Source organism: Phacochoerus africanus, chromosome 5 (genome assembly GCF_016906955.1).
Source record: "Phacochoerus africanus isolate WHEZ1 chromosome 5, ROS_Pafr_v1, whole genome shotgun sequence".
Taxonomy (NCBI): Eukaryota; Metazoa; Chordata; class Mammalia; order Artiodactyla; family Suidae; genus Phacochoerus; species Phacochoerus africanus.
Window position 1 is genome coordinate 52,724,059 of NC_062548.1, and position 24,088 is coordinate 52,748,146.

General features: G+C 46.7%; 1 protein-coding gene across 1 annotated transcript in view; it reads left to right on the forward strand.

Moving 5' to 3' along the window:
* The window catches only part of ST6GAL2 (ST6 beta-galactoside alpha-2,6-sialyltransferase 2), a 71,077-nt gene that overhangs the window by 42,793 nt on the left and 4,196 nt on the right, over nucleotides 1-24,088 (forward strand). Inside the window, exons 3-5 of the mRNA XM_047781305.1 lie at nucleotides 5,601-5,698; nucleotides 7,875-7,976; nucleotides 10,809-10,983. Of these exons, the coding sequence (XP_047637261.1) occupies nucleotides 5,601-5,698; nucleotides 7,875-7,976; nucleotides 10,809-10,983 (375 nt within the window). The remainder of the gene's footprint in view (nucleotides 1-5,600; nucleotides 5,699-7,874; nucleotides 7,977-10,808; nucleotides 10,984-24,088) is intronic.

A 24,088-nucleotide genomic window follows, 5' to 3' on the forward strand; every position in this document is an offset into this window, starting at 1 on the left:
TCTTTCTTTTTTTTTTTTTTGGCTTTTTAAGGCTGCACCTGTGGCATGTGGAAGTTCCCAGGCAAGGGGTTGAATCAGAGCTGCAGCTGCCATGCTGCTGCAGCTGCCATGCAGCTGCCATGCTGCCATGCTATGCCATGGCCACAGCAACATGGGATCTGAGCCTCATCTTTGACCTACACGGAAGCTCATGGCAATGATGGATCCTTAAGCCACTAAGTGAGGCCATGGATCAAACCTGCATCCTTGTGGATACTAGTCGGGCTCATTACCGCTGCGCCATGGTGGGAACTCCGGGCATGCTGTACTATTGAGCAAAAGTCATCCTGACCCCTGAGCATGTACTAGATGAAGAGCCAAAAACTTGCCCAAGGTCATGGTCTGATGGAAAACTGAGGGCAGAGCCAGGAGAAGTACCTGCTGCTGCCCAGGTCAGTCTGCCACCCCTCCGTGGGGCCCAGCCCCTCCCCCTGGGGGACCAGGCGGTCCCAGGGCTGCACGTGGCTGCCCTCTTCCCACTGGCCACTCCATTCCCATTTCCCCAGTTCTTTTAGATGGAGTCATACCTCGTCATTGTTTTTGAGAAGAACAGCATAACAGTTCTAAACACCTCCACTTTGAATGTGTTATCAGAAAGCAAGCTGAACTGTTTTGGAAACATAGAACATTCTTCTTTAGAGTTGTGAGATGATCTTTTTTCACCCATTCCTAGAAACGATAATCATCTGATAGTGAGATCTCTCCCAGCAATCTCGGAGAAAGACGCTCCAGACACAACAAATCTACTCGGAACTAACTGACAGTCTTGGTCTTGAATGTAGGCCAGGATTTGTTCCTTGAAACAGATTCGGGGACGGGTGTGGGAAACGGGAGGGTGGGCGGAGACTGTGAGGGAGTCGAGCATCTTCCTGGGAGAGCTTGAGGTTTTGCATGTCCTTGTTACCTCACCTTAAAAAAATCAGGAAGGCAGATCATATAGTCATTCAACAAGCATGGATCCCCCAACTCTCCACCAGATACTGTGCTCGCTACTAGTGACAGAAAGATGGATAAGGCATAGACCTGACCCGCAAATCCTCTGCTGTCTAGTGGGAAAGACAAGACTATAAACACAGTTCTCATATCATGATGAGAAAGACAAGAGAGCTGCTTAGACTGACAAGGAAAAAATGAGAACGGAATCCCACCCCACCACAAGGGCTGGTGTCTCAAGAGGGGACTCCAGGCCAAAAGCCAGCAGAACAGGTGGATGAGAAACAGCACCATGTGTGGGTGATGAAGGCTGGGGAACTGGGGATGGAGAGCAGCCTGGGAGGCTGGTCAGTCGCCGCATGCTCCAGGATGTCATTCCCCACACTTTACGTAAAGGTGATGACAACAGACACTGCTTATTGGTGATTCCTGCAGAGACGACCCTGCCCTAAATGTTTGTGCACGCTCACTGGCACAAACCTTGCAATGCTCAGTAGTAGATGCGATCATTCCCATTTTATGGATGAGGAAACCGAGGCACAGAGGGCAGAACTGGATGTGAACCCCAGTCTGGGTCTCAGAAACTCCAGCTCTGGCCCCTGAGCCTCGTGGTGTTGAAATCTTGGAAGTGGGGGAGTGATGGGTCGGCTTTTCATGTTGGAAAGCTTGCTCTGGAGCCCAGATTCAGCACACCAGAGAAGGAAAGAGATGGCAGGAGTCCCAATGCGGCAGGACAGAGCGGGACGGTGGGTTGGCAGGAGAGAAGACCCATCTTTTTGGCAGGTCATTCCCCAAAGACTGGAGGCACTGGCTCTCTTGCTCTTGCAGATTCTGTTTTCCAGCTGAGCTCAGGAAAGGAGGAGGGACGCTGGGTGCAGTGCCTGTGGCTAGACATGGATTTCATGCTGATGCACCTCCTAGCTGGTTGCTCCTTGCAGGGTTTTCATCTTCCCACGCGGATGCTCCTAGGCTAGCTCTGTTCTCAAGGTCACCGTGAAATGGCTGTAGCCTGGAAATGCCGTCTCGAGAAACGACACTTTGTTCTCTGGCGCTGGCTGTCTGCTCTGTTCCTTCTTCTGTAAATATGAACGGACAGCTAGTTTTTCAGTCGCCTTATCTGGGAGAGGCACCGCCAGATGCACATTTACAAATAACCCTCACCTGATGGACCAACTCAGCTCGTCCCCTGACCTGCTCCCGGTCCATCCTAGTCCATCTGCTCACTGATGCTGCTGCAGGGGGCGTGGGAGGGGTTAGTCTTCAAACAGCAGCCCCATCCCTACCTCTCCACCGTCTCTGTCTCTGCCTCCTCCACAAAGTTGGCCTTTTAACCCTTCCGAGTCCCACCACTTCCAAAGGAGTGGAAGCTAGGTGACGTTTCTTCACTCTGTGCCTTGGCGGGTTGTTCTAAGGCTTCAAACCCACCCCCACACACACTGGCATCGGAAAGCTGGCACATTTTCTGGGGCAATGGGATTAATTTGGAACTTCTACATGGTTAGAAATATGGCCACTGCCTGGCATCCAAGTTTTGTCCACCTTACCTCTTGACAGGGGCTGTGTCTAAGGGCAGCAGAATTTGGTGGCAGCACTGGTCCAGGAGCTCCAGCATCGCACTTCTTGCCCTGGTGCCTGTAGTAGGCTATTCCACTACTCTGCCTTTGGGGGGTGGCCCCAGGTCACAGAATGTGCTAGCCTGGTACTTGGAGTCTCCAAGACCCTTTCGGGGTGTCACAAGGTGAGAACTATATTTATACCAGTTTCAGTGGTCTTTTTTTTATTACTCAAATGAATTTATCACATCTGTAGTTGTATAGTGATCATAACAATCTGATTTCACAGGATTTCCATCCCACAGCCCAAGCACATCCCCATCAGTGGTCTTTTTAACTGCTGACGTCTGAACGGATGATGTGGGAGCAATGGCGAATGAACAGCTTCTTAGCACACATTAAGGCAGTGGTATCCAACTAGAACTTAGGGAATATTTTGCTGCCAAGCCCAGCAGTAAAAGAAAAGTGTGCCAGCTCCATGGACCAATGTCTGATAAAGCAGTAAAAATGGTTCGTCTTATTAGATGTCCGTCTTTGAAGTACAGGTGTTTTAAGTCAAAGTGGGAAATAAGAGGAAAGCCTTTCCACAAACCAACCCACAATGGAAAAGCACTTGTGGGACTGAGTCGTGAGTGGAAGCGGCCACTTTTGTCAGGCAACACAATTATACTTGAAACAGATGACCGATAAACAGACACTATTTAGACTTGGATCCTTGGCAGTTATTTTCTCAAAGAGGAAGTAAGCAAGCCTGTCACTTTTAGGAAAATTAACTGACACTGTTGGTTGCCAATGATAAAATTAAAGCTTTTCAACCATGAGCCTGGAAGCCTCCCAAACTTAAAAAATCATGACATGGGTGGGAATATGAATGATATTTGATACTTTATAAGGAAATGCACCAGTATTTGGAAGATGTGCATAACCTACCGAGCTGAGAGTTTGTAGCTAACTGCGAAACAGATGAATCCTTTATTTTAAGAGCAACATTAACTCACAGATTTTAGTGTAACAGCATGAGAAGTTCATTGATACTGTTTTTCATTCCACTTTGCCAGGGACCTTTCAGAAACTAGCTCTTGTCCACTTTGCTCAAGTATCAGAGGAGAATATTGCCAGTAAATGGAAAGACTCTTAAAATACTTCATTCTCAACGATGCATCTGAGTCTTCATAAACTTCAATGAAAGCCATATATTGCAACAGATTGACTATAGAAGCAGATATGGGAAACCTGTCATCTCCTAAAAGACCAGATGTCAGTGAGGTTGGCACATGCTTAAAACTGCCCATCTTCTCATTATTTTTTCCAACATTATTTTTCATTAAAATGTGTTTTTGGGGAGTTCCTGTCATGGCTCAGTGGTTAACGAACCTGACTAGCATCCATGAGGATGCAGGTTTGATCCCTGGCTTCACTCAGTGGGTTAAGGATCCCGTGTTGCCATGAGCTGTGATGTGGGTCGGAGACGTGACTTGGATCCCACATTGCTGTGGCTGTGGTGTAGGCCGGTGGCTACAGCTCCCATTCAACCCCTAGCCTGAGAACCTCCATATGCCACAGGTACGGCCCTAAAAAGACCAAAAAAAAAAAAAAAAAAGTGTGTTTGCAAAGATAACAAATAATTTTTTCTTTTTTTTTTTGCTTACTAATGTGATATGTTTTGACAGATATAATCCAAGCAAACACAAGTTCTCTGAGTTGTCAATAATTCTCAAGATCCTGAGACTAAAAAGTGAGAACCACTGCTTTGGGTGATCCAGGTTTTTTTAGCTCAAGCATCATCTGAATTTCGAAGATTAAACTCTATTCAAAAATAATAATAATAATAAGGCAAATCATTACCCCCTCCCCAAACTGCAAACCAGTGCTTAAGTTGTGAAGAAAGAAAATTGGAAGTGCCTGGGGTTTTGGCACCATTTGTGAAAAGCCAAGATCACCTGAAATCTGGAGATGTGCTGACTCTTTCTAAGAGCCAGGCAGTGACTGTTTTAGGCCTTGAGCCACTGGGCTTCTGTCTCAGCTCTGCCGTTAACACAGATGGTAGATAAACACACGCGTGAGCCTGTGCCGTAGTACAATTTATTTACTAAAACACACCAGAGCTTGCCGACTCCTGCAGAAAGTCCCCTAAAAGAATGCTGTAGGCATCCTGTATGCCCTCTTTGTGTTCCAAAAGTGGAGTCATTTCGGTGCTCAAAAGGAATCCAGATTCTTCCGTGTTCAGGGCTTGTAGAGAAAGACTCGCCGTTTTGGAACTTGGCGTTAATGCACATTGAGTGTCTGCGCTTAGGGGGGTGGAAGCCCCCTCCAAGAAGACCCGTCAGAGGGGGCAGCAGGCTCCATGACGAGGCCACCACTTTAGGGGCTTGTGTGGGTGGGGTCTGGCCACAGGGTCACCTACAGGGGTCTTGGGCAAATCAGACATTTGCAACCTCAGCCCTGGCTCTCTCACAAGCAGGCATTGTCCTTGCTCCAGGTTAAACCAGAGCCCCATGCTTGGGATCTTTGAAGCTGAAGGAAGCCCACAGACACTCCCTATTGCTGATTAACTCTGGTTTCAGCCTGAGTCTGAGAAACACATTAGACTCCACAAAGCAGTCTAGAAATACATGCGTGTCTTGGAATGTCCCACACAGAACATGTCTTTAAAGACTGACACAGACCAAGTATCTAAGAATAACTTAGATGATGGAGGAACAGGTGTAATGGATTTATATGTTTTTCATGTTTCTTTGCCCCCTGGCCAGGCTGTCACTCTACAGTATAGGAGCTCCCTGGTGACTCAAAGAGTTAAGGATCAGGCACTGTCACTGCAGCAGCTCGGGTCCCTGCTGTGTCGCAGTTTCCATCCCTGGCCCAGGAACTTCTGCATGCCAGGGGGGCAGCCCAAAATAGATAGATAGACAGACAGATAGACAGTATACCGAAAAATGTGTTTGGATCTCTGAACCTTATTAAAAGGGGTCTCAGTGGCTTCAAGTATTGAAAGATTTGCTTTAATCTATTTTCCTTGATTATGCTGATTCTGCAGAGGAAAAAAAAAAAGTGAGTCTGTCACTTCTGTGCCCTTAGATTCGCATGATGCAGTTTTGAGATTTAACTCTGCTCCTACACACGGCTACGAGAAGGATGTGGGAAATAAAACCACCATCCGCATCATTAATTCCCAGGTAAGAGGATGGAGTGCTTTCGTGGCTAGACATTTTATAAGCAAATAGTTTACATGGGTGAGTGAAAAGAAATCACGCTGCTATCCATGACTGTGACCTGGCTTGGTTCTGTGGGTCTTTTAATTAAGAGTATTAGTGATGGAGTTCCCATCATGACTCAGTGGTTAAGGAATCCGACTGGGAACCATGAGGTTGTGGGTTCAGTCCCTGGCCTTTCTCAGTGGGTTAAGGATCCAGCGTTGCCATGAGCTGTGGTGTGGGTTGCAGACGCGGCTCGGGTCCCGCGTTGCTGTGGCTCTGGCGTAGGCCGGTGGCTACAGCTCCGGTTCAACCCCTAGCCTGGGAACCTCCATATGCTGTGGGAGCAGCCCAAGAAATTGCAAAAAGACAATAAATTAATTAATTAATTAATTTTAAAAAAGAGTATTAGGAAAAATGCAGAGAAATGGGAATTCATGTGTGATGTGAGGAGGGAAAAAATGAGTAAATAAAATCAGAAGGAAAAATCAGAGTAAAGGTAGAAATACCTTTAGCCTATTGCATTTTGTGAAAGGAGAAAAGGAAAGTTAAATCAAAGAAGTCATCAGGATAAAGGGAGAAAAGCAGAGGAACAAAATTCAGGGCTCGGCAGAGCAGCTCAGCAACTTGAGTTTGTTATTGGAAAATTTTTTAAATGAAAATATCTCTGCGTGTTTTTTTTTTGTTTGTTTGTTTGTTTGTTTGTTTGCTTTTTAGGGCCAAAGGTGCGGTACATGAATGTTCCCAGACTAGGGGTGGAATCAGAGCTACACTTGCCGGCCTACATCACAGCCACAGCATCCTGAGATCTGAGCCTCATCTGCAACCTACACCACAGCTCACGGCAATGCCGGATCCTTAACTCACCGAACAAGGCCAGGGATGAAACCCACATCCTCATGGACACTGTCCCATTCATTTCTGCTGAGCCACAGCGGGAACTCCTCTCTGTGTGTTGTGAATAAGAATATTTTCCAAAATCCATAGCAAAATTATTCTCAGCACAAACCACAACAGGTTCCAGAGTTTCAAACTATATAGAGAACTGGGGGTGAAAAGCAATTTATGGTGAGTTTCTTATAGCACAAAAGGCTCGTTTCCTGAATGCAGAGACACCACTGATTGAAAATTCCTCAACTGTCTGATGACAGTTCTTCAGAGAGGAGATGAGCCCACCAAATTAAAATACATGTCACTTGTAAGATACATCCTAACTTCAGAACTATTAAAATGCGAAGGAAAAGGGGGGGCAGCTTTCTAAGGGTGGGGAAATTGCACCTTAAAACTGAGGCCAATCAATGCATCGTTTTCCCCAAGACTCTAGTTTACAGAAAGTGATTGGCAGGTGACCTTGAAGGACTGACCCAGAACCGGAAAGGGCCCCAAAAGGGGACAGTTACACTGGGTGGACTCTCGGCTCCTGGTCTCTGGGCCCCATTTGTCCTGAGGCTGGCACTGGGGAGGCACCTGAAAAACCCAGCTTTTCCAGGCCTGCAGCTTTCTCTCCCATGACCTGTGAGGGCAATTATGGAAGAGGCTTTGGGGGCCTCCCAAGTCAGCCAGGGGTTACATCTTCTAGGAGCAGATGCCTCCAGACATGAGTCCAGTCCTGGTAGAAGTGGAAGAACAGGTGGATTTTTTTTTTTTTTTTTTTTTTTGCTTTTTAGGGCCACACCTGCGGCATATGAAAGTTCCCAGGCTAGGGGTTGAATTGGAGCTATAGCTACGAGCCTACACCACAGCCACAGCAATGCAGGATCTGAGCCTCGTCTTCGACAGACACCACAGCTCACGGCCACACCAGATCTTTAACCTATTGAGCCAGGCCAGGGATCAAACCTGGGTCCTCATGGATCCTAGTCGGGTTTGTTATGGCTGAGCCACGATGTGAACTCCCTAGGCAGGTTTCTATAAAAGAAACCTTCCTTTCTCCAAATGTTTCTGAAGTGCTTTGCTGTGGAATGCCAGTCCCTTCCCCTCCCCTAGAAAATCTCTGAAACATTTTTCTTTTCTTACACCAACCCCTTTCTAAAATTGTCACCTAAAAAAAAAAAAGTAAATAAAATTTAAATAAATAAATAAATATCACCTCTTTTTAAAATGTAGTTTTGAAGAATCAGGACACAGGCTGTGACATGATTTTTCTATGTATTTGCAGATTCTGACCAACCCCAACCATCACTTCATTGACAGTTCGTTGTATAAAGATGTCATCCTAGTGGCGTGGGATCCAGCTCCTTATTCTGCAAACCTTAACCTGGTGAGTATTTCCGCAGGTGCCCCGACCCTTAAGGGTCAGGCAGTGCCTTTGACCAATAAATATCAGGAGCAAGTCAGGGGTTAAACTTTGACACAGAATGCAACCAATTGTGGGTGCTGGTTAAATTCAAGTGTGGTGATGCCCAGTTCCAGTAGCATCCATGGTGAGCATTACCCATCTGATACTAAAGTGTTTTTGTTCTGCAGAAATTTTTGTTTGTTTTTTTTTTTTTTAGGGCCACACCCACAGCATATGGAAGTTCCCAGGCTAGAGATCGAATTGAAGCTACAGCTGCCCGCCTACACCACAGCCACAGCAATGCAGGATCCGAGCCACGTCTGCAACCTACACCACAGCTCACAACAGCGCTGATGGAGGGCAGGGATCAAACCTGCATCCTCATGGATCCTAGTCAGATTCGTTTCCACTGCACTACAATGAGAACTTTCTGTTCTAGAGGATTTAAAACACAAAAGCAAATGTACAACATCTACATGCTCAGAAATTCCCAGTTACACCAGAGGTTGGGCTGATTAAACTCAAATTTTTTCCATTGTGAGATGGTTCGGTCTGTTTCCAAATACTCCAGGACCTTTTGAAATAAATTGGAGGTTCTCAGCAAGATAAGACTAACCTGTGGGAATCAACAGCTCGTTATTATTGAAATGGGATGCATCACGAGCTTTTTCTGAGGGTTGGACTCTCTGGCTTCTGCCTCCAAACCCTTTTAATCTCATACGATACAGTATAAACAAGACTATTGCTAACCATCAAAATGTAAGCAAGTTACAGTCATGGCCCGTCTACTTTTGGGGAAAACCGGCATGAAGAAGCCAGCCTTCTTGTTCTTAAAGAACAAGGTGGGAAGGTTATAACTTGGCCTCCAGAGCAATGCTGTCATCTGTGTCATTGTCTCTGGACTTGTCCTGCTGTGACTAGAGAGGGTGCTGGCTTCCTAGGAGGGATGTGGGAACAGCTCTCGGCCCCTCCAAGGAGTAACTTTGCAGGGCAGCTGGCCCTAGGGCAGTGGTCCCTCTGGCAGGAGCACTTGACACTGTGCATCCTAGATTGAGCTGCACCTGGCCCCATTGTGACTGGTTCTCAGCCAGGTGTGCATTGGGATTGTTGTTCAGATATGTTTATCAGGCATCCGTTCCCAGGATTCCTGGCACATAGAGCCTGGTTGATTCTCGTGCAAACCATCTTCTGAGAACCAGCATCAAAATGGTGTTTGAACTTGGCAGCTTCCTTCCAGCCCCAGGTCCTGTGACTTTAAGTGCGGACAGCCCTCTGCTGTCTGCAGACCAGTGAGAGCCTCTGGATGTTGGACTTTTTCTCCTCCAGGGATAGAAGCATCCCAGCCCAGGGCACAGAGCTGTCCAGCCGACAGAGGTGGCTGTTCTCTGGTGACTCCTCTTCTGCTGTGTCTGGATCTGGAGGAGGCAAGAGGGGGGGGCATCGAGCCCCAACTTCCTTTTGCTTCCCTCTCGCTGCTGGGGTTTGGGTGCCCACTTCACTAAAGATGAACTAGCCTGTGCTTTCAAAAGTTTTATAGCCACAGACCCCATGCAACCAGGGGCTGTGCCTTAGGATCTTAATCCAAGCCCAGCTTTGCGGAGGAGTCTGTCTGAAGGACCATCAGGCCCTATGAGGTAAGCCCCTCCCCACCCACCGACTTCACATCCCATTTCTTGGTGGCATCTGAGACACTTCTGAAGACTGTTTTTTACATCAACCTTACTGTTAATTCTTTTCTTTTTTTGGCCACCCCATGGCATATGGAGTTCCCAGGCCAGGGGTCAGATCTGAGCCACAGGTGCAGCCTTTGCCCAGGATCGAATCTCTGTCCCAGCATTCCAGAGATGTCACCAATCCCATTGTGCCACAGCAGGAACCCCTTTAATTCTTTCATGCAGTAATTTTTGTAGAATCAGTGTAAGCATACATTCTGATGGGTATTAGTCGATTTGCACGGCCCTGTACCCACCACCATAATTAAGAAATCAAATCTCCAGAGTTCCCGTCATGGCTCAGAGGAAACAAATCCAACTAGGGACCATGAGGTTGTCGGTTCGATCCCTGGCCTTGCTCAGTGGGTTAAGGATCTGGAGTTGCCATGTGCTGTGGTGTAGATCACAGACTTGGCTCAGATCCCTCGTTGCTGGGGCTGTGGTGTAGGCCGGCAGCTGTAGCTCTGATTCGACCCCTAGCCGGGGAACTTCCATAAGCCTTGGGTGTGGCCCTAAAAAAAAGAAAAAAAAAAAGAAGAAGAAGAACGAAAGAAAGAAATTGAGTCCCTCCATCACTGCAGGAGCTCCCATGTGCCCCTCACATCCCCCAACCGCAGCCCCAACCTACACACTGATACCTTTCCACATAATACATTAGACCTGAAAAACATTTCTGAAATACAGTGATTGAAACTGCAGCCGTGGGCCAAGTCTGGCCCCGTTTTTGTAAATAAAGTTTTATTGGAACACAGCCACGTCCATTCCTCCTGGACCCTCTGTGGCTGCTTCCCAAGTACAGGGCGGAGCCTAGTAGCTACAGCAGAAACCACCTGGCCCCAGAAGCCTGTGTGTTTGTTATCTGGCGCTTTACAGAGAAGTCTGCTGAGGCCGTCTCAGCACCTCTGCCTGAGTTTATTGAAGAAGAAGAAGGCGGGCTCTCAAGCCAGACCCCGGCCTCTGCACTCACTCCCCCATCGGGTGTGGAAGGGGTGTCCTCAGCCCCTCCCTCCCAGCCTGGCCATTCAGCCTCTACATGCCCGCAACCTGAGCACTGGCCTGTTTCCTCTATCTTGGACTGTGTTCATCTTCTGTTCTCTCTCAGTGGTACAAGAAGCCGGATTACAACCTGTTCACTCCATATGTTCAGCATCGTCAGCGAAACCCAAACCAGCCATTCTACATTCTGCATCCCAAATTTATATGGCAGCTCTGGGACATTATCCAGGAGAACACGCGGGAGAAGATTCAGCCCAACCCGCCATCCTCTGGCTTCATCGGTAAGTGGCTGTTAGACACGGGAGCAGCCAGGCGGGCCGGGGTGAGGCGTCAGGTTTGATAAAGGTACATTCATGCTGTGTCATAAGAGGGGTCAGAAGGCGTCTTGAGAGGGGAAATCGATTAACTGGAAAGAGGACAAAGACCCAGCTCCAGTCACGGGGGCTTCACAAACCAGCTCCACGTTTCAAGGTGCACAACAAGAACTGCTTTGTTTTTTCTCTTGATGGTGGGGGCACGGGACAGGCTCCACTGGTGACCCTTTTGCTCCCCAGGCACTGGGGGGGAGGGTCACTTGCTGGTATTTAGCAGTGTCACGGGGTGACCTCCCTCCCCTCTCTGGCCCCTTGGCAGGGATGGCGGGGAGGCCAGCTTAGCTGGATGCTGACCTTGTGCTGCAGGTGGTGGCCTCGGGGTAACTGGACCCTTAATGGAAGCTCAGGGCTCCTGGCAGGCATGCCATACACGGGAAACAGAACTGCGGTTCCTCGGGGTGGAGGCCTGGGAACTCTCTGGCGTGCCCCACTGCTGATGTGGGGACAGGTCTGGGAGGGGATCTGCAGCCACTGGCCACACCAGAGTTGCAAGGTTTCTGGTGGGTCTGGGCTGCGCGGTGTTCAGCTTCCTCCACCAGTCAGCCAGCTCCAGTCTGCAACTCTGAGTCTGGACTTGACGTGACAGGACAACACACTCGGCTTAGTGCATTAACGTTTTGCAGCCAGGCTTTGAGCCTCCAAGTTTTTGGTCCTACCCCATTTCTTTTCCCGTTTCAGCCTCTTGCCCTATTATTTCCAGGGTAGGTAACATGAAGGAAGCAATTAGATCCCCTTGTCAACATGAAAACTGCAGTCAGACCAAAGGGCAGTAATTTAGTCCATAAAGTTAGATCCTCTCCACCCTAATTCCAGTGAACTCACCAACCTGCAGCCTAACCTGGGCTCCAGAGTAGGTGCCTGTGATTAACGGGGTATATAGGGAGGTGACACAGTTTGGTGACAGAGGCTGGCGCAGGGGCATCGGAACTGAGGCTTTCGGGGTTTGGAGTGGGTTTGGGGAATATAATAATGTGAAATATTTTATGAAGAATTCCAGATCAAACTTACCAGTCCGTCCATTCTCCTCCATGGGCGGCGCTCCCCCACCCATTTTAAAGTCCCACCTTTGACATGCTTTGTTTCCAGGTCCCTTTGTGAAATCCTAAGTTCTTGTCTTTCATGCAGCTTCACAGAGTCCTGTCAGTGTAGGAAGAAAGTGTAATCTAGTTGGTCAGCCAAGGATCAACCGGCTGGAATGATGCCGAGACAGAACAAAAGGACGTGGGTACCGGAGTTCCCGTCATGGCTCAGCAGTAATGAATCCTACTAGCATCTGTGAGGACACAGATTCGATCCCTGGCCTCACTCACTGAGTTAAGGATCCGGCATTGCTGTGAGCTGTAGTATAGGTCACAGACTCGGCTCGGATCCTGCGTTGCTGTGGCTGTGGTGTAGGCCAGCAGCCACAGCTCCAATTTAACCTCTAGCCTGGGAACTTCCATATGCTGTGGGTGCAGCCCTAAAAAGACAAAAAAAAAAAAAAAAAGGGAGGACATAGGGGTGCTGCATCATATCAGTGCCTTCCCAGGAATTCCTGTAGCTGATATGTGATTAGAGCGAGAGTTCGGAAATCCTTCCTATCCACCGTGCAGTTGGAACGCTTCCACTGATGTAGTCCTTGCGGGAGAACAGCATCCCCGTGTGTTTTGTGGGAAGAAGTCACGCCCCAGGCGGCCAGCTTCCTTTCCCAGCTACTCGCTGAGCCTTCGGAGTTTCTGGGGGCCACTGCTCACCTCTGGCTTCCTTTCCAGGACCAAGCAAGTGGGCAGCTGGATGTCACTGCGGGGGTGGGGGCTGGGTGAGCGAGATTGCTGCTCTGCCTTCACTAGTTTTCCACCTTGGGGAGTTATTTGCTCCTCTGAGCTTCCTCCTGCTCCCCTGAGAAGTAGGAGTCATAGCACCACCTTTTTATCCTGTAGTTTGCGACTGTTCCTTATTTTCCAACATGGTCCAGTCCAGTCTGGCAGCTATTAGCCACATGTGGCTCTTTACGTTTAAGGTGATTAGGATGCAGGAAGAGGAAAAAATGCCCCTTCCTCAGTGCGCTAGCACCATGTCATGCTCTGATAGCCATGTGCTCCTGGTGGCTATGGCTTGGGCAGCGTGTTGGGCAGTGTAGACCAAGGAAGGCTGTGACGTGCAGCAGTGCTACATTCTGCTGATCACAAAAGCGTGAAAAGCACGTGGAGAAAGTCCTTAGGTCCCCGCTGGGCGGCTGTGCCCTGAGGGTGGACACATCTCGTAGAAGACGTGACACTGGCTTGGAGCTCTTGCCCCCGCCATATCTCTGTGAGAGACCGTCCAGGGGTGGGGAGGGGGTCAGGAGGCAGAGCCTGGGCAAGTCGTGCCCCCTCCCCGCGCACAGGTTGCCAACAAGCACCCCGCAGATGTTGGCGATGTCCGCACCTGCGCAGAAGCGCCCTGAAAGCCATCAATAAAATGACGTCACCACATCTCAGGAGAAGGTTTGAAAACCAGTGAGCTGCTGTTCTCTGTTATCAAAGGTGCCTCCAAGTGCCTCTTCTCTTCGTCCCCAAGGTCACGTTGAGAAGCCATTGCCTCACCGTCTCACTACCGTGCCCTTTGCCAAAGCCCTAACCTCTGATGTCAGGGCCATGGGGCAGCAGGCTGGTGGTGGCAGAGCCCAGCCTTTCCCCCACGTCCCCTGTCCTGTCCCCCTGAAGCGGAAGCCGGCAGATCCCTTTCCTTCCCTGATGTGCATCTGCCTATGGGAAAAATAGATTCACATTTACTTCCTTATGTATCTACCCCCACTGCATATGTTTTCCTTATGTGTGTTTATGAATGTGCAGGTGTGAGATAGAGGGACTCTGACAGTTGACTAAGTTGACCATAAGAGACATGTCTTTTTATGGAATTGTTGTCGATGGCAGTTCAGTTCCCTGTGACACTGATCCCCTGCAGTGTCATGTTGTTAGTGTTATTCAGAGGCTGCTTCGGAGGTCTGGCCTCATCATGAGGAGGAAGGCAGTGAGGACAAGGAGAAAAGTGGCCCAGGCGGGTATAGACGGAGCCCCTCCTGGGTGCCAGGGACAGGGTGGACCTGAGGGGTGGTGGTGAGGAAACCAGGCAGGGGATGCCTCCCTGGAGTTGACAGTGCAGGAGTGACAGGTGTGACACAGGTGTACGCACATGGGTCAAGTGTAATTACAGATTTTGATCAGGGGCTGAGAGGTGTCTGTTTTGCCCACGCTGTGATCCTCCTCTTAGCCTGGCACATAGTAGGTCCCCAAATCCGTTACCCTGTGAATGAATGAACGTTCTAGCACACATCAGGGTCACCCCGACGGCTTGTGTACTAATTATCTAATGCTGTGAAGCAAGTTGCCCCAAAGCTTCCATCCTGAAAAGAACAAGGGGTTTATCATCTGAGTTTCCACAGGTCGGGAACCTGGGAGCCAATGAGCCTGATGACTCTGGCCCTGTGTCTCTCATGAGGTTGCAAGCGAGTGTCTGGCGGGGTTGGCCAGTGTCCCTCCAGGATGGCTCCCTGGGGCCTTGGGCCCCACCACATGGCCCTCTGTGGGGGATGCTTCAGTGACCTCCCAACTTGGCCATAGGCTTCCTCAGAACAAGGCTTTCCCAGCTTTGGGAGCAAGGAGGAGGCCACCATTCCTTCGAGGTCCTAGACAATCACGTTGGCTACACTCTGCCTGTGACATAAGTCAGCCCCATTGTAAGGGTAGAGCTACACAGACATGAATACCAGTTGGGGACCATTGGTGGCCTCGGTGGGGGCTGGCCACGGCAGCTTCCTGACAGCAGGTGACTGGACCCAGCCCTAGGGTTCCTGGGTAGGTGCAGAGGCAAGAGTTTGCGTTGCTAACAGGTCCTTAAGTGATGCTGACACTGTTCGTCCAGGGTCCACACTTTAAGAACAGTCTTCTGGCTTTTTAGAATCTTAAACTTGGAGAGAACTTCCAAAATCTAGTCCACAGATGGATTGATACCTGTGCCATCAAGGTGACTTGCATTTGGCTCAAGAGGAGAAACACAGAATTCTTTCATAACCACTAAGACTCCACTTCCGCTCAGTCCCTGACTTCATACAGTGTTTAAACACATGTGGAATAATCCTTTTTAGTTGTGCTTAGTTAAAATGATACAACATATTACTAAAAATACTGTTTATTTCTAGCTTTGCCTTTTGAAATTTTGCAGCATTAAATCCTATATTCCAGCATTAGTAGCCCTTTAACAACAAACATTCTTTTTTTGTTTCTTTGAAGATGTAGCTCTAAAATTTACTCTGTTCATTACAAGGGGACCCATTTCCTGTCCTAAAAACTCACTGTAAAATGACACACGTAAGAGCTAAGTGTGAAAGAGGATTTTTGTTTGTGTATGTGGTTGGTTGGTTGGTTCTACCATCTTGGGGCCTGGGTTCTTGGATAGCCTGATGGGTGGCATTAAAGTTTGAGAAGCAACAAGGAAGGTCCCACCTCTCCTTGATTTCAGGAAACCAAGCTCTCGGTAATAATTGATTGGGTCAACATGTTTTATTCAAGAAGCGTAACATCTTTTATCATCGTTGACCAGTAACCCCTCACCAGCACCAGCAGTCTCCTTGATGACACACAAAGCATGTGGGCTGGCCCTGTTGTGAGGGGTGTGTTGTGTGAGTGTGTGTGTGTGTGTGTGTGTGTGTGTGTGTGTGTGTGTGTGTGTGTGTTCTGGGAAAGCAATAAGCACTGAAGGGAAGAGGAGTTTGGGAGCGATTTCCGTTCAGGGCCCCTTCCAAGTGTCCCTTAGGCCATGTGGGCCTGGAGATGTTTCTCCATCAGTTTGTCCTTGAGCACAGTGACCTCAAGGGCAGGGCTTGTTTTTTCCTGGGTTCCGTAGGATCCATGTATTGTATCAGTTCCTGTGGAGAAGTTTCCTTTGGGGCAAGATGTCCTCAGGAAATCAGATTTGGGCACAGATTCTTAGTTTGCAACTAAACAAATCATTGTTTTATCTGCAAATAGGGGGACTTTTTCTACTTATAGAGGAAGGGGAGTAAGCTGTAGGTTTGGAAAAACAGATTTATCTGGGATAAAAAGAAAAAAGAACAAAACTAGTTCTAAGGACCTCTTCACTAAAACTTTTGTTTTTGCAAAACTTGTTTCAGTAGGTTGCAATCCATTTACAAAGAGAACTTATCATACCTAGCAATTTGTTATGCTTTCTTTATCACATAACTGAGTTAGAGAATGCATGTGAACAAATATAACATTGACACAATATAAATATATTTTAGTATTAAATGAATTAAACTATCCTTTCATTACAAACTTACTTTGGTATTAATAAGATAGTTATTAAAATTTTAATGTCTATTGTATATACTGAAGTTGGTCCTCTCAGATTTCTAAATGAATATTTTTAAACTGTGTTTTTTTTTCCTTTTTTAAAATGTTAAACCCATATTATTACCAAACAGTTCTACCAAACAAAATATTTTGAAGAATCTTTATTAAACAGGATATTTCCTGAAGTTAAACATGAAACCTCACTTAAAGTTGAACATTGTTTACTGATAATTGGTTTTCAAAACATTCTAAGGTAACTACGCAACTATATTTTGACTTTTGGTTAAAAAAAAAAGTCATCATATGAAATCAGTGGAAACTTCACTCTTTAAGAAATCTCATTTCATGAATATATGTAAGTCTATGGGGATTTAGAGACAGTATTTTACCCTGACATCAATAAAGGTCCGAAGCTTCCACCAAACCTTAGGGTACAGAGTGACTCTGTCTTGCTTTATAAGATTTTTCTTTGCAACTTTTTTGAAGACTCTCCTTTGCAGGCCTTATCAAAAGGGGGAAATAATGTAACTAAATATTTTAACAGTTTCTTAATCACCAAATAATCCCTTTGACTGCACTACAGCCATCCTAATTTTATTTTAGGCTGCCCTTTTCCAAATCTTGACCACATCTAGACTGACTTACTCATTATGTTGTGTAATGAATAAGTCCCGCTCTGAGTATGCGCTGCACAGCAGGTGAGTAAGTGAAGGTACAACTAGTGGGAGGTTGTGCTTTGTGTCATCTTAAAGATGCTACCTTAGGTATAGTTTGTCTCACAGGTAGAAAGATGCTTATCTCTCCCACATCACTTTATATGTATGCTGTGGTTAATATGTGGTTTATATGTATGCTTGGGCTCTGCAGAGACCAGAATCCAATCTCGGCGCCACCCGCCAATGACCTTGACCTTCAGCAAGTCACTCAATGTCCCCAAACCTCAATTCTTCCAACTAGAAAATAATAGTATCTTTACTTTGAATTATCATGTGCCCAGTGTGATAGCCAATATTTGCTGTCTACTCTTATTGGGTGGTACCCCACCTAAAACTCTGTGCTCAGTCAAACAAGACTGCTGTCCCAAATATAAAAAGGCCATTTTTTCAGTAAGATGTATGATCAGGGTGATAAGAAATCTTTGTTTTCTCTGCTATTACAGAGACCACGTCATTACATCAAATAAGTACATCATAATGTATGCCTTTCTTTCACTGTCAAGTATTTAGATTGTTTCTAATCATTTGATATGATGAAACAGTCATATTGATGAGTCATTACTATATCCGTGGACTAATACACACTATCATTTATCCTGTATGTGAATGTATAGACTTTTCTTTCCTTTAAACTCTTTCCTTGAGACAAATTCCCAGGAGCAAAGGGTACGACATGATGATAGTTGTTGGTAAGCATTGACTTATGGCTTTTTCTTTTACCTCTGACCAGAGGCCATATCTGTCCTTCCACAGACAGAGGCTCACTAGTAAGGGCCTGGAGATGTATTGTGTGTCCCCTCCCCGCCTCCAGAAGAGCAGTGCAGGGATCTTTACCCGTCTTGCACTGCACAGGTTTTTTTTAAACTAGAAGGAAGGAACTTGGTTCAAGGTCATCCGTGGGACCTGTTTCTTGGGAACAGCCCTTCTGTGAAGCCTCAGCTGGGACACTGCTTGTTCTCATAGGAGGAGCCTTCCTCTCTCAGCCCTGGTTGGATACAGAGATTTCCTCCTGCGGTTTGGTCCTAGGAGGTTGTTTTGACTGCACCGTGGCCGACAGGATAAGGAGTCCCTTGGTTTTGACATAGCCCTCATAGAGACTGCTATTTCTGTAGAAGGTCCGTGAGCTCACCTGGGGCTCTGAAGGTGGCTGAATTGTTCTGCCACCTGCCTGCAGTGAGGCACCCAGCCATGCAGAAGGCCCCAGTCTAAACTTCTGGCTGGGGGCAGAGAGCCTCTGTGGATAGGCCGGGGGCACAGACCCAACCAGCAGCTTAGAGATGGCACTGGCATTAGCCTCGAGTCGGCCGTACTTTCTTGTAGGAGCTACCAACACCTCCTCTCACCTTTTTAAAAGGCAGCCTCTATTGGTTATATTGGACGTCGTATTTCTAGGTTTCATAGATGCAAACACTGCAATTTCAGGCTCTCTAGTATATACGCAAGAATAATCAGCTTAAAAACAGGTCATAACTTCCTTTCTTTCCCATTTTATTTCGCATGTGTGGCTCTAATTTGCCAATATATCGTCCAAACTCAGATGCTAACACAAAATAATAAAACGTTAACACAAAATAATAAAACGTTAACACAAAATAATAAGCCACTTAACATCTGTATTTATGAGCATGTAAACTCAATTCTGTTATGTTGATTAGGAACAACTTTTTACATTTTCCTGTAAATAATGAATCCTGAATGTATGTAACCATCCAATAATACAATATAATGAGCTGAAAATTGGCCTTCAGGTATTAATCCTGCATGGTATGATTTTACTTAATACAGTAGATGCTTCTTAAATTATTATTTTATTACCTAAAATACAAATTTCCAGACTACCTTTTTTATTATGGCCACACCTACAGCATATGTAAGTTCCCAGGCCTAGAACTGAATCTAAGCTACAGCTGCAGCAACGCCAGATCCTTTAACCCACCTTGCCCAGCCAGGGGTTGAACCTGCACCTCCATAGCGACCCCAGCCACTACAGCCGGATTCTTAACCCACTGCACCACAGTGGGAACTCCCTCCAAACCACTTTCTCATGACAGATGTTTTCGGGAAATATCACTTAAAATATCACCTTTGCTCCTTAAATAATCTTTATTATACTTCTCGTTATTTTCTATCTTATGGTGGGGAAACCACAAAACGGCTCTAGATTTCCGCCAAACCAGCATATTCAGTACACACACCCTTCGTCTTCAGCCCTCATTCAGAAACAGGTTTTGTAGTGTTTTATTGGTTAGTCTCAGAAATTTTGAATTTACCTTACCTATACATTATGTTCCAGTGTTAGCTGGAATTGTTGAAAGTCAGTATCTTTCCTGCCACTTGCGTTATGTTTTAGTTATGTCCTTGGGTTATTTTGTGACTCATTAAAAGAGTATGTTGGAGTTGTGTTTGTGGCTCAGCGGATTAAGAACCCGACTAGGATGCATGAGAATGAGGGTTTGATCCCTGGCCTCACTCAGTGGATTAAGGATCCTGTGTTGCCGTGAGCTGTGGTGTAGGTCACAGATGCAGCTCAGGTCCCGCATTGCCATGGCTGTGGTGTAGGCCGGCAGCCTCAGCTCTGATTTGCCCCCTAGCCTGGGAACTTCCATGTGCTTCAGGTGCAACCCTGAAAAGCCAAAAATAAATACATAAATAAATACGCGTATTGAGGAGAAAATTCTATTATCGTTAATGATTTTGGATGTTGCTTTCAGTACCTTACCAGTGAAAAGGAAGACAGTTTTAGTGTGATCACAAAGGTGAACTCTGCTAAACTCTAGCACACAAAACGCTTCTATATACATAAAGCAGAATTTTAGAGGAGAAACCTCCTTCTTGCAGAATTCCTGATAATCTGAACATGGGTTGAAGTTTGCTTGTCACCTAGGTATTGGACATGTAAATAAGTGTACATACTGCTTGTTATGCTGAATCCTATAATGTGACATTCCATGAAGACCAGCAGAAATGCTTTTTAATTGGTTTAATAACTATATTGAATTATACAACATTTTAAAACATGTAACTTGGCAAGTGAATGCCGCTTGAGTCATCATTGCCCAGGAAAAATGTGCACTTTTTTTCCTTCAAATGAATCCCTCATTTGTACATGAGGACTCATTTGTGAAAAACTAGCCCAAGAAACAACATGAATTGAATGATGTTCAAAAGATTTTTAAGAGCTGGCCTCATGCCCATTTACTGGCTTGGAAAAATACATTAAAAGGTGTCTAAATATTGATCTGCCTCTCAAAAAGTCTGGCTCCACATAGAAAGCAGTAAAATTTGATGAGCGAGGAAAGCAGTTACTTTGTGATAGTCCATAAACAAAATGATGTAACATAAAGGTTCCCTAAGTGATGTTTTGAAAAATTCTTTACAGGAGTTCCCGTCGTGGTGCAGTGGTTAACGAATCTGACTAGGAACCATGAGGTTGCGGGTTCGGTCGCTGCCCTTGCTCAGTGGATTGACGATCCGGCGTTGCCGTGAGCTGTGGTGTAGGTTGCAGACACAGCTCGGATCCCGCATTGCTGTGGCTCTGGCGTAGGCCGGTGGCTACAGCTCCAATTCGACCCCTAGCCTGGGAACCTCCATATGCTGCGGAGCGGCCCAGGAAGTAGCTAAAAAGACAAAAAAAAAAATCTTTACAGAACCACACAGCATTAGAAGACTTATATTCATTTTGCTTTTTAGGTAATCCTGAGCAGCCTTAAGAAAGGAAATTAATTAATTTTTTTAAATATATATATATACATACATATGGAGTTCCTGTCATGGCTCAGTGGTTAAGGAACCCAACTAGTATCCATGAGGACGAAGGTTCGATTCCCAATCTCGCTCAGTGGGTTAAGGATCTAGTGTTGCTGTGAGCTGCAGTGTAGGTCACAGATGTGGCTGATATCCCCACGTTGCTGTGGCTGTGGTATATAGGCCAGCAGCTACAACTCTGATTCCACCCCTAGCCTGGGAACCTCCATATGCAGCGGGTGTGGCCCTAAAATAGCAAAAATAAAAATAAAAATACCAGTTTTAGCATAGCCAGATGTGAGTTCCCCTGTGGGGCTGGCTCGGGTAAATGAGTAGGAAAGAAGGTGATTGTTGAGTTTACACATGGTGGGATCTTTGCAGAAAGGGTTCAGCGTGCAGGCCTGACTGCTGATCATCAAGGAGCCCTGCTGGCAAGATGACCCTTGGCCCCCGTACCTGAGAGGTTTGGGTCTCTGTGCCCACACCGTCTCTGCAGCAGTGGGGTCTGTGCCCAGCACCTGCTTCCTCTGGAGGCCAGGTTGCTGGTGTGTGCCTGTGTGACCAGCTCCGCCTCCAAACCTGAAGCTCCGAGTCGCTGCACAGCTCCCTGGACGGCGGCGTTCCACGAGTGCGCCTGCGCGAGTCCACTGCGCGGGGTCTTCGGGACCTTGTGCCCAGTGTCCCCTGGAGGGAGGCATTCCACGAGTGCGCCTGCGCGAATCCACGGGGGGAGGAGGGGGCTCCGGAACCTCGCGCCCAGTGTCCCCTGGACCTCGCCGGTGTGCCTTTCCTTTTGCTGGTTTTCCCTTGTGACCTTCTATGGTAATAAACCACTGACCATGAGCTGGGCCCTGTGGGTCCTCGTAGCAAATCATCAAACCCAGAGGCGGACTGGGGAGGTAGGTGGGTGGGAGGTGGCGGACAGGGCCCCGGATCAGTGTCATTCAGGGATCATCTGAGAAACATGTTGGTGGTGGTTACATCATTTATGGATGACAGGGCCCAGCATCAAGGCATCACAGCCCCTCGGAAAACAGGCTGGCGGCCATGCTTAGATGTTTTTCTCAGTACAATAGTTAAGATGCTTTCTACTAGTTCTTGGCTTTGGGGGGGGGGTTATTTTTTGGGTTTTTGTTTTTTTGTTTTTTTTTTTTTGGCCACTCCTGCAGCATGTCAGTTCCCCGTGCAGGGATCAAACCCTTGCCACAGCATCGATCCCAGTCACAGCAGTGACAATGCCAGATCCCTACTCCTGAGCCTCCAGGGAACTCCCGAGATGCTTTCTTCAAGTCATCCTAGGAACTGGAGGTTGTGGGCTTGCCACCTTTTTTAAATTTAAAGGTCAGGTCTTCAGTTTACCTTTTATTTTCCTCAAAGAAACTTTCTCTAAATCCCCAGTTCTTGATACGTGCTGAGTTTAGGTGAAGAGCCTTGACAGTACTTGAAGGCCCTGGTCTCTCCCAGTCCTGTCCCCCTCCCTTCCCCAGTCAGTACTGCCCACACCCCCTTTCTCTACCACACTCTCCGCACTGTGCCACACCTGTTAGGCACCTCCAGACAGTGCCACCCACCTAGTCCCTCTTTTTAACGCAGGAAGAGGTTTCCCTTCAGGGTTTTGTGTTCAGCTAAGTGCTGTTAACTCACAGGAAAAGCAATGTGAAGATTCAACCCCATGTAATACTAGTGGCCTATTTATTACGTGACAGAATCTGAATCTAAACTCAAATTTCTATGTAATATCGGCCTTAATAAATGAGAATGTGAGAGTTCCCACTGTGGGGCAGTAGATTAAGACTCTAACTGCAGTGGCTCGGGTCACTGAGGAGGTGCAAGTTCGATCCCTGGCCCGGCTCAGTGGCTTAAGGATCCGGCATTGCTGCAGCTACAGCATAAGTTTCAGCTTCGGCTCAGATTCAGTTCCTGTCCGGGCCTTCCAAATACCAGGGGTACAGCCATTTAAAAAAAAAAGATGGAGAAAGAAGAGTAGGATGGTCACAGGAACCCATACGTTCCTAGGGGAACACAGAATGAGGTGGAAAACCATTGCTACCATATCTTTATCAGATAAGCAAAAAACAGGAAGAAGTAGGCAGACCCCTCAAGATAAGTACCCACTTCCTGAACCTCTGTTGGCCTTCAGTTTGGACTGCCATGAACTACCTGGCAAGGTTCTGTATTTCTGAAGCTCTAGAGGTCATTTTAAAGTATTAAATATTTAGGTGAGAATAAGAATGTATATATATAGTATGTATACATATGTATGACTGGGTCACTTTTACGTACAGCAGAAATGGTCAGAACATTGTAAATCAACTATAATAAATGTTTTAAATAATAATAAGTAAAATATTAAGTATTTAAGAGGTCTCTTGTGGAGCAGTGGGATAAGGATCCAATCCTGTCACTGATGTGGCGTGGGCTTGATCCCTGGCCTGGGAACTTCCACATGCCATGGGCATGGCCAAAAAATAATAGTAAATTAAAATATGAAGTACTCATATGTGAAAATGCTAAAGTGTACCTACTTACAGTGAAATCATAACTTTCGGCCCAATCTTATGACAAAAATCTATATTGTCTAATAAATACGTGATTTCTAATGCAGTCATTCACTAGCAGCAAGAACACACTCTCTGGAAGCCTTTCTAGGAAACAGTCATGAATTCCAGCATCTAGCAGCTCTTCAAGGCCACGATAGTAGGCAGGACTAACACAGGCGGGAAGTACCCCAAGGTCCTTCATAGGTGGTGTGGGTAGCAGTTTCACCGAGATTAATGTCCAAGCTACAGAGGTCCAGTCACTTAGGAGACAGTGTGGGGATCCCTTATAGCAGAGGTTTTCAAAGAACACACATGTGAGCCCAGCCTGGTCCCCCACACATGCTCAGTGAACCAACATTGGTCCAGAAACATTTGTAATTGGTCTACAACTATGCCATTGTAGAAACTGACAGTATTTGGAAGGTTTGATGGCAATTTGACATAGCATGGTATCCTAGCATGATGAAGAATGATCATTCTTCTCGTAGGTCCTTGTTCTTGTATTTGAAAGAAGTGCTGGCCTGTGACGAATAGGAACTTTCTGAATGGCCCCTCCTCACTGACAGTTTAGGAACGCTTGTTAAAAGTCCTGTTTCCTGGAGTTCCCTTTGTGGCTCAGTGGTTAACAAACCCGACTAGGATCCATGAGAATGCAGGTTCTATCCTTGGCCCTGCTCAGTGGGTTAAGGATCCAGTGTTA